The following is an 11,593-nucleotide window of genomic DNA, read 5'->3' as shown; positions in this document are numbered from 1 at the left end:
GTTCTTTATTATTACTTTAATTATATATAACCTAAATAATAACTAATGAAGGAAAAGTTTCAACTCTTGAACCAAAATAATTATATGCCAATTTGGCCGTTGAAATTAAAAACCTCTTTGCACCATATGCATGGGAATGATTGTACGTCAAACCTAAACCTAATCAGGGCTTCACTAAAATGAAAAGCCTCGTTGGCCCAAAGGTAAGACCCAAGGAGAACCAATAAGAAATTGACAGTTGACACTAGTACATTAAAACAAATAAATAAATGGGAAGAATGTCAATTTTATTTATAAAGTTGGAGGGGTGTGTCAATTTTATTTACAAAGTTGTAAAATTCTATTTATGTATACAAACTTGTCAAAATGTGTCAAAATTATTTGACATAACGGAATGTTTCAAACGGAGTTAATTTTTTATCCACGTGGATATTTATTTTATATTTTGTTTTAACTTATTTTTTTTCATTTCAAACAGACTTTTTCTTTACATTTAATAAATAAATAAATAATAATTTCATTCTCTCTCCTCCTTCACCCAATTCATATTCTTCTCATTTAAATCTTAATCTCCAAAATCTCATCCACACTTTCTAAGACCCACTTTGTCTTCTCTCTCCGAATTTCACCCTATGTTCTTTTCAATTGATGTCAAAGTAATAGGTTATATATTCAATGCGAAACATCAAACTAGAAATTCTGGATTTCATTTGAATAATTTGCCTGCAACTAGGGGATTAGAACAATAAATTTTAGAATTTTGAAAAATAAAATTGAGATTTTGATAAGTTAAATGTGATATGTCACTTATTTGTCATTGTTTCTGATTGTTCTTCGTGAAGGAAAAACTAGTTCCAAAATCGCTTCAGGTAGGGTTTTTAAACTCATTTAGTTAGATTCTCAATCACAAAGTTCAATCGCAGATAAACAAGGTTTATTACAGATATTATATTGTTTGATCGAAACTGGTCCATTCGATGAAAACAAGTCTATATTATCAGGCCTAACAGTAATATCAAAGTCTATGAATGATCTAGTTAAAAAAGGAATAGCAAAAACAGCTTGCGACATCCTCTGGAGATTGAGATTCGATTTGTTGAGTTCTTGAATGTGAATAGATTGGTTGCGGCGGCTGTGAAAGAGAGGGGATGAAGATGATGGTGGGCTGTCTGCTAGTGAAGAGAGGGGATGAAGATGATGGTAGGTAGAAGAAGGAAAATTTTATTTATTTAATTTTATATATTAAATAGAAAAAGAAGGTTGGTTTGAAACCTAAAAAATAGGTTAAAAAAATATAAAAAAAATAAATATCCACGTGGATAAAACTTAACACCGTTTGAGACATTCCGTTATGTTAAATAATTTTGACACATTTTGACAAGTTTATATATATAAATAGAATTTTGCAACTTTGTAAATAAATTTGACACCTCCTTCCAACTTTATAAATAAAATTGACATTTTTCCCATAAATAAATTGATGAAACTACATTAAAATTAAAATGATTTATCATTTGTCCTATAAATTCAATATATTATTACCCAACCACTGCCTCTTGATGGCACAACCATCGTTATCGAATACTTTTAAATGAAAAGCAACCTATTTTGTCATTTTATTACCTACTTTTATTACTTGTTAAATCATTTTCATTTCACCCATCCGGCTTGTAAAAGTAATTAATTCTCTCATCATATATACAAATTAAACGTATATATAGCTAGTTGTTAAAAAGGTGTGTAATTTAAATATCATCCAAAAACAAACACTCAAATTTTACTGTTCTTCATATATTTTGAATTTAGAAAATTAAAAAAAAAGAAAAGTATATAATTATCAGTCGACATTATATGTGTTTCACCAAGAGGAACATACATGTTTTCTCTTGGTATGTACTAGCTCTTATCTTATCGGTTATGTCTGCCATCTTTTCTAATACACTGTTTATAAAGTTAATCATTTTTTTATTTTTTATTAATTCATTTTTAAAATTAAAAACCAGTGTTACACCTAATGTCCGACTGTTGTTTCCCTATATTATTTGTTCTTTTTCTTTTCTAACATCAGTTAGCTAGCGATGTATCACTAAATTGATCATGTTTGAAAACATTTGAAACAAATAAATATTAATATATACATCATTAAAATATATTTTAAAATATTATTTTATCAAAATAAAAATCTAATAAAATATTGTAAAAATATATAATTTTAAAATAAATTTTAAAAAAAATCCTCAAAACCCAATATTATAAAAATATATAATTTTTAAATAAATTAAAAAAAAAATCCTCCAAACCCAACTCAAAATATATAGTATATATACATATATACTATAAGGTTGAAGGAAATGTATTTTGTTAAAATAATATATTATAGGATAAAACTTCAACTTAATCATATATATATTCTTAAAGTATGATTTTTTATTTTTTTTTAGTTTTTAAACGGAAATGAAAGTGATCATTTAAATGTAATGATGAAAAAAAAGTAAGCCATTTTTTTTTTTAATTTAAGAAATTAGCATGAATTTACTTTACAAAAAAAATAATTGAAGTGTGAGAGAATTGAATTTTGGTACATTAGTCAAGATTCTAATTAACAAAGGCAAGGATGGACTATTAATAAAAAAAAATCAATAATATTTGAATCACTTGTAGTCATGCAAATATGAAAATCAAATCATTGAGAGTTCAGGGTAACTCTTAACTATTATACTGTATAAATAATTTCTAATCCATCCAATTGATGATATATTCGAACATTTTAAAATTGAAGGAGAATCGAGTTTGAACGAAAAAACTTTATTAAATTTGTTTTTATATATAATTAAAATATATTTCATAATATTATTTTATTTAAATCAATATTAAAATAAACTAGTTAAAAAAAATAACAAATTAAAAATATAGTTATAACCTAGACCTGATTCTAAGTTTAGGCGTTTTAAACGAGTTTTAAACGAGATCGATATCGTTTATTGGTTTACCGAAGAATCTTGAGTGGTCCCCGTGACATGAAACCTCTCGTCGTCCGGATGGACTCTTAGGAGTTAGGCCCTCCCCGTGAATTAATTTTATGACTCTATTGAAAATTTAAATAATAATAAATAAAATTGAAGTAGCTAGGGTCTGCTGTTGCCTACTAGGACTTCCAATTGAATGATTGGCACTGTTAAGAGCTAGATTAGTAAAAATAATATTACTTGTACCTTATAAATTATAATGGACAATTATTGCAAACTACTAGGTAAATATACAGTTGTTTCACTGCATAATGTGTCCCTTCTATCTTATCTTAAGAAAATAATACATGTGCCCTTCAATTATTTTTAAAATGGCATTCACCTTTTACTTAATTCATAACAATTAACAAATAGATATACCAACCCATACTCAATTCTATCAACAATTAATTAAAATATAGTCTTTTTGTCCTAATATATTTCAGCTTTATTAAATGACATTTATTTATTATATTAGAGACACAATTACAATATTTGATTTTTAACTTGACAGCTTTAACAACATTCGAAAAACCATCAAGTAAAGATTTCATTCGACGTCTCTTTAAGCATAAATTAATTTTCTAAAATTAATATTTAAAGTGCTAAATGTAAAGATAAATTACCCAAAATGAACCTCCAAGGGAACATGCATGTGACCATTAGAATGAAGACAATAATTGATATTGAGCGTGAACAATCTTAGATAGATTACTCCGATCATACAAGTTAGCTGTTATAATGTAGATGAGCTGAGTGAACGCAATCACAAATTTCCTTTGTAAATCGAACCATTGAAAAAAAGTATTTGGAAAGACACCGAATTTTCATTGATAGATCACTAAGACTTAAATCTTATTTACATTAAAACAAAAAACTAAGTTTGTCTCACTTTAATATATATATATATATATATATATATATATATATATATATATATATATATATATATATATATAATAGTAATCAAGTTTGTTACAAATATAACATAAGTTATTATCTCAATCAAATGAGAAATAGAAAGAAAGGTACATACACAAAAATCACAATACTATAAACACTAAAAAAATATTGTTATTTAGCAATACTTTTAACATAGTAAACAACATCTATTATCTTGAACCTTATTATATAAATTAAATTTTTCATATTTAGACTTTACAATATGTTTATCTTGAACCTTATTATATAAATTAAATTTTTCATATTTAGACTTTACAACAAATGTTAGAACACAAAGTTAGAAAACCTTATCAAAGTAAATATATGAGTATCCATCGATTTTCCTCCCCCTAAAAACGATAATTTTCAAAATTCGGAGCGAATCTCATATATTAGTGTTGTGACATCTCACCAACACTACACAAGATCTACACAAGATGACATTCTTGTGGTGATAATTGATATGATTATGTTTTTATTGTACCATATATATATATATATATATATTTATATATATTTATATATGTTATCTAGCTAGATTATAATTTTATATAATACAAGTATTTCTTCTATATGTACCATATATATAATTTAAATAAATACATATATAATACAAAACAAAGAGTATTAATTAAATTAAGTGTATACTATATAACCTACTAAGGACAGAAAGAAAAAGAAAGAATGGCCCATTGCATGTCACCTCATTGGCCTATCTTGGGTTAATTTTTAGTCTTCCAATTACTCTCACAACTCTTCTCCTCTCCTCTCACCTTCTCTACCCACCCATGATGTCAATCGAAAGAGGCAAAATTCCTATGGAGTCTCAAACCTCGACGCAGCCTTCCATGGGCGAGGATCCATCATCACAACACACGCCAAGCCGATATGAGTCTCAAAAGCGGCGTGATTGGAACACCTTCGTCCAGTTCCTCAAAAACCAGCGTCCACCGGTGCCTCTCTCAAGTTGCACCGGTGTACATGTCTTGAACTTTCTTAGATATCTCGACCAGTTCGGGAAAACTAAGGTTCACGCACTAGGATGCGTGTTCTATGGGCATCCTGAGCCTCTCGGACCATGTTCCTGTCCATTGAGACAGGCATGGGGAAGTCTGGATGCCCTTGTTGGTCGGCTCCGGGCAGCCTACGAGGAAAACGGAGGCACCCAGGAGTCAAACCCATTAGCCGGATCTGTCATTAGGGTTTATCTAAGGGAAGTGAAAGAGAAACAAGCCAAAGCCAGAGGGATCCCTTATAAGAAAAAGATGAAGTCGAAGAAGAAAGTTGGAAGCCCTAGTTAGATCCGCCATTAAAAATGCATGGTAACAAATCCAAACCATACTAAGTTTCTTCTTATTTAATAAAATGGTAGTTATAAAATTCTCAAGCTAGCTAGCTAGGTTTTGATATCCATCGTTAAATAACATGTTTCATTCTTACTAAGTAATCCTAAGCTGGTTGAGATCTGATTAATTATACAAATCGCAATTGGGATTCATCTTTTTTTTTTCTTTAAATAAATGAAAGATAAGAAATCCTAAGGAATTAAAATGACACTATATATATTCCCTGACATCAGATCAGAATATATTTGTCATGACATATTTAATTACAATTTTTATGGATTTTTTTTTTTAAAATTCGGTGACATCAAATGACATATTTGTGGACATGATTTAATTTATGTGGATCTGCATTATGTAATCTCTTATAAATAAAAACAGATTTTCTGTTCAATAAAAAAAACTGGTAAATGGGGAAAACACTCATTACAAAAATGTTAAGTGATTAACAACATTATATATTTACTAGTTTCCTACTTGAAATTTTCATGTTTTTGTTTGCGATTTTGTGCAGAATTAAAGAAGAATTACGAAGATTAATTAGTTATAAGTCATTCACATTAGTTCATGCTTTTATTTGTGTCCATGTAATTGTCTTTTGGCTCTTTCTTTTCTTGTTTAATATATACTTGTATTGGTTCGACTCAACACAATATCTATGATGATGAACTTCTATTCATCTAATCATTAATCGTGCTCTAAAGAGATGAACATGTTCTTTCCATTTCTAAATTTACAGTTTCAATTAAATGGATATGTTAATAATGAACAATATTTAAAGAGATTTAACGTGCTGATAATAGTTGGTTCTTGATTATGAATCTAAGAATTTTTTTTTATTTTTTTTAAAAAAATGTTGATCCTACATAATTGAAAATTTAGTTAAGTCTTTAGCAACATTTTTAAAGAATGAAAATCTTTTCATTTTATAGATTCAAAACTTGCATTAATTGTGACCAAATTTCAAAAGCATTCAAAATTCTAGCCATTAGTTGATTCGAGTTGGTCAATAAATAACAAAGTGAATAAGAAACATACAAAATGGATAGACTCAAAATAAATTTAAAACTCTAAAGAGTTGAGGTAAGCTTGTAACTACTCTACTATCTTAGCACATGCATTATTATAATTTGACTCGCTTTCTCACATCGTAGTTCACTTCACTATAGAGTTTATGTGTCCCTCTTTTAAACTTTTATTTTATTGTTCTTCAGTGTATTTTCTCTGCATTCCATCAAAATATCATTTACGAATTTTTCTTGTTTTTTGTCACTCGACCAATCTCATTCTCATAATTCGTTCTGCAAAAAAGTTCGAAATCAAAGTCCTCATAGTCAAAAGCTCAAGTACTATCCCTTCCCAAAGCATGTGATGTGATGCACCCAACTCGATATGCACATCTTATGTGGTCTCAAATGAAAGACCTCTTTGACAAACATAAGCCAATATAGAGTATGATTATTCTCTGTTTTACACAAAAACACATCTATTTTATGAAACCACCACTTAATTTATGCAATAATATAGTTTTGACAATAGTACGTAGCATTAGTTATGCAATACCAACCTAACCTAAAGAGATCACGGGGAGAATAAGGTTGCTCCAAACCTAGTAGCATTCTTGAGACAATATTGATGACATCTCGAGACAATAGTTGTGACGGATAGACTCCATAAAAAAACAAGTACAAATCACCACAAGAAACCAAGATCTGAGCCAAGTAACAAAAAGGATCAAAAGAAACACAAGGAAAAATCAAAGTAATGAAAGTGCAATAATATGTAAAGAGATGAAAACAGAATAGTAACTAGTCCAATTAATTGATTAATGTGGGTTGTTGGCTAGTCATGAATATGATAGAATTGTATTTAATCCAAAACAATTGCTAAGATATATACTAAATAATTATTTATGATATATTAATTCATTCAATAAACTGAACTATTCATTGGTTTGGAGGATTCAACCGATGGCGTAACCTAGCAAAATAGTTTAATAGTAAAAATCGGTTTAATACACAAGTTCAATTTCAACTAGATTCACTATGAATGCATGTCTTTATAACGTAACCTTCCTTTTATATACATTAATTTTAATTTTAATAATCATGAATAAATCAATTATTGCAAAAAGTACGAAATAACACCAAATTTCCTTTCGAAAGTAATGCATATATATGTCGAAATTAAAAGAAAAAAAATAGTATAATTACAATAGAACATAATCTGAAATAACAAAATTGGGTAAAAAGTAACAAAATAATAGATTAGAACACTAATTAAACTCACTTCTTTAGGCTGCTTTCAAATTTAAAACACTATCATTGTTTCGATTCCTATTAAATATATTTCAATTTTCTTATAATTTATCACAATTTTACTGGCCAGGTATATATATATATATATATATGTGTGCTTCTTAAGTGAGAGCATTTGATGAGATGAAGGTAAAGGACACTTTCTCTTTATGGGTGTCCTTTCTTTGCCCTTTTATAGATTGCTTGTTGCCTCCAAAAGATTTTGTGGGTCAAGTTTATTCCTTCTTTTTTGTCATTTTCTTCAAACTTTACTGCTTCAGACAGTCCTACACTATTATTATTGAACTCATTTGGAATTTTTTTTCTTAATTATATATTTCAATTATAATGACAAAAAAAACATATTATAATTCATTAGTTAAGTTACATAATAAGGTAACTTAAGTATTAAGAGTCTGCCTAAAAAATAATTCAATTTTCATTAAAAATGAAAGTTATGGTCATGCTAGTTTTCTACCCTACACAATTTAATTTAACTTATTAAATTGGTGCAGAATGATTTTTTTATTATTTTTATTTTATACCATTGGCATTAACTGTTAGAGTTTGTGGCCCGAATTCTTGTTGGGTCAGCGTAATTTGCCCGCACTGTATGGACTTGTAGTCTTAATGGGTCTGACCCCTTTTAATTTACATCATATTTTTAGGGTTAGACAATATATAGAAAAGACAGTCGTCTTTTCTCTAATACAGTTTTACGTTGTCTACCAAAAATCTGTACAATCTTCGTTATAGTGAAATCTTCTCTTCTGCCCGTGGTTTTTCACCCGTAAAGGGTTTTCCACGTAATCTTGGTGTTCGTTCTTCTTTATCGCTTTTATCCTCGTTTATTGTGGTTTAGATTCTAACAAATTGGTATCAGAGCCAAATTTGTTTGTTTTATTTTTAGTCATGACCACGATGAAATACGATATTCCGCTGTTGGATCGTAACACCAGATTTTCGTTATGGCAAGTGAAGATGCGAGCTATTTTGGCACAGATGGATCTGGAAGATGCGCTATATGGCGCTGACAAGATGCCGTCTTCGTGGACTGATGAAGAAAAACAACGAGCGGATCGTAAGGCTCTATCGCAGATTTATCTTCATCTATCGAATCAGATTCTTCAAGACTGTTTGAAGGAAAAAACAGTTGCTGCTCTCTGGCTAAGATTGGAGCAATTATGTATGACGAAAACGCTGACTAACAAGCTACACTTGAAGCAACGCTTGTATTCCCAACGCATGTCTGACGGTACGTCTTTAGAAATTCACTTAACTGTTTTTAAAGAAATAGTCTCTGATTTGGAATCTATGGAGGTTAAGTACGATGAAGAAGATTTAGGACTGATATTATTGTGTTCACTACCTCCTTCGTATGCTAATTTTAGAGATACCATTCTCTATAGTCGTGAGACTTTGACTTTGGATAAGGTTTATGATGCACTCTTCTCGAAAGAGAAGATGCATAAGCTCGTTGGTTCAGATAACATGGCTGAAGGCCTTGTTGCACGAGGTAGACAACATGAGAGATATTCTAGCAGCAATAACCGTGGTAGGTCAAAATCCAAGAACAGGGATAAGACGTGTAGGTACTGCAAGAAGAAAGGTCATATTGTTGTTGAGTGTTATAAGTTACAAAATAAGAATAAGAGGGTTGGTGAGGATCAGAAGAACAATCAACCAGAGAAATATGGCGAAGCTGATGTTGCTGAAAAGTACAATGATGGAGAACTTCTCGTTACGTCTGATATTGATTCGAAATAGAGCGACGAATGGATTCTTGATTCTGGATGCATGTTTCATATATGCCCTAATCGAGACTAGTTCTCTACATATGAAGTGGTCTCTAGAGGTACCGTTGTGATGGGAAATAATGCATCTTGCAGAATTGCTGGTATTGGTACGATTAGAGTTAAGATGTTTGATGGCACTATTCGAACACTTGGTGATGTAAGGCACGTTTCTGACATGAATAGAAGTCTGATCTCATTGAGTATTATTGATTCTAAAGGGTACAAATACACCGGTGAAGGTGGAGTTGTGAAGGTCAGCAAGGGGTCTCTTGTTGTGATGAAGGGACTCAAGAAAACTGCCAATTTATATATTCTGCAAGGCTCTACGATTACAGGTGATGTTGTTGTTGCTAGTTCGTCTATGTCTGATTCTGATGCTACAAGATTATGGCACATGCGTCTAGGTTACATGAGTGAGAATGGCATGGTCGAATTGAACAAGAGATGGCTTCTTGATGTGCAGGGTATTACAAAGCTGGAGTTTTGTGAACACTGCGTTTTTGGTAAGCAGAAAAGAGTTAGGTTCTCGGCTGGTATTCATAATACGAAGGGGACACTAGACTACATTCATTTTGATTTGTGGGGGCCTTCTAGAGTACCATCTAAAGGTGGTGCGTTCTATATGTTGACTATTATAGATGATTTCTCCAAGAAAGTTTGGACATTCTTTTTTAAACAAAAGAGTGACGTGTTTTCTACCTTTAAATAGTGGAAGTTAATGATTGAGAAGCAGACAGGGAGGCAAGTGAAGCATCTCTGAACTAATAACGGTTTGGAGTTTTGTTCTAATGAGTTTAATACTTTATGTAGAACTGAAGGTATTGTGAGACATCATATAGTTCGACATAATCCTCAACAGAATGGAGTTGTAGAGAGGATGAATAGGACTTTGATGGAGAAGGTGCGTTGTATGCGCCTTAATGCTGGGCTACCAATGTCGTTTTGGGCTGAGACTGCTGCGTATGCATGTCATCTCATTAATCGCTCTCCTTCGACTGCTATTTATAAGAAAACTCCACAAGAGGTATGGACTGGTTCTCCTTCTAGTTATTCTGATTTAAAATTTGTTGGATGTCCTGCGTATGCTCATGTGGATAATGGCAAGTTAAAGCCTCGTTCGGTGAAGTGTGTGTTCATAGGGTTCAAGCAAGATGTGAAAGGATACAAGTTGTGGTGTCCTAAGACTAGTAAAGTCGTCATCAATAGAGATGTTGTTTTTGATGAGACTAGCATGCTTTAGGGGTCTCCATCTTCAACTCCCTCCGAGGGAAATCAACAGAATTCAAGTATTGAGGTGGAGCTTGAGATTGGATTGAAACCTACACCAGAGCAAACTCCAGAGCCTATTCCAGTTTCTATGGATGATGCTAGCTCCTCAGAAGCACCTCCACAACATTCAATTGCTAAAAATAGGCCTCGTGGAGAAATTAGACGCCTTCAGAGATATGTAGAGGCTGATTTAGTTGCGTATGCATTAAATGTGGCTAAAGAGATTGATTCAGAAGAAGAACCCGCGACGTATTCAGAAGCGGTTACATGTGAAAACTTTGGCATGTGGATGATCGCTATGTAGGAAGAGATGGAATCGCTTCACAAAAATGCTACATGGGATCTGGTGAAGCTACCAAAGAGAAAGAAGGTTGTTCGTTGCAAATGGGTGTATAAGAGAAAGGAAGGTACGATGGGAGTTGAAGAAGCCAGGTATAAAGCCAGACTTGTTGCAAAAGGATATAGTCAAACTCCAGGTGTTGATTTTACTGAAGTATTTTCTCCAGTTGTGAAGCACAGTTCTATTCGGGCTTTACTAGGTATTGTGGCATTCCACGATCTTGAGCTTGAGCAGTTAGATGTAAAAATTGCATTCTTACACGGAGAACTTGAGGAAGACATTTATCTACATGCAGCAACCGGAGGGATTCGTAGCCTTAGGAAAGGAGGACTACGTATGTCAACTGAAAAAATCTCTTTATGGTTTGAAACAGTCACCAAGACAGTGGTATAAGAGATTCGATACATTTATGACCACTCGTGATTTCAGGAGGAGCAGTTACGTTAGTTGTGTCTACTTTAAAGTATGTGATGATGGGTCGTTCGTTTACCTGTTGTTGTATGTTGACGATATGCTAATTGCCGCTAAAGATCAAAGAGAGGTCAGAAAGATGAAAGCACGGTTGAGTAGCGAGTTTGAGATGAAAGATTTAGGTGCAGCA

At 31.6% G+C, this 11,593-nt stretch overlaps 1 protein-coding gene across 1 annotated transcript; it reads left to right on the top strand.

The window, feature by feature from the left end:
- Positions 1–4,572: 4,572 nt before the first annotated feature.
- Positions 4,573–5,995, top strand: LOC124938719 (protein LIGHT-DEPENDENT SHORT HYPOCOTYLS 10). The gene is made up of 2 exons (XM_047479216.1): positions 4,573–5,269; positions 5,805–5,995. Exon 1 carries the CDS (start codon positions 4,736–4,738, stop codon positions 5,246–5,248), a length of 513 nt encoding a protein of 170 aa, XP_047335172.1. The 5' UTR covers positions 4,573–4,735; the 3' UTR covers positions 5,249–5,269; positions 5,805–5,995.
- Positions 5,996–11,593: the final 5,598 nt, after the last annotated feature.

This window comes from Impatiens glandulifera, chromosome 5, assembly GCF_907164915.1.
Source record: "Impatiens glandulifera chromosome 5, dImpGla2.1, whole genome shotgun sequence".
Classification (NCBI taxonomy): Eukaryota; Viridiplantae; Streptophyta; class Magnoliopsida; order Ericales; family Balsaminaceae; genus Impatiens; species Impatiens glandulifera.
Note: the sequence above shows the minus strand (reverse complement) of the source record. Positions and strands in the feature narration are given on the sequence as shown.

Bases quoted from the DNA above. Each gene is read 5' to 3' on its own strand.
- LOC124938719 (XM_047479216.1), top strand. From the start codon at position 4,736: ATGATGTCAATCGAAAGAGGCAAAATTCCTATGGAGTCTCAAACCTCG.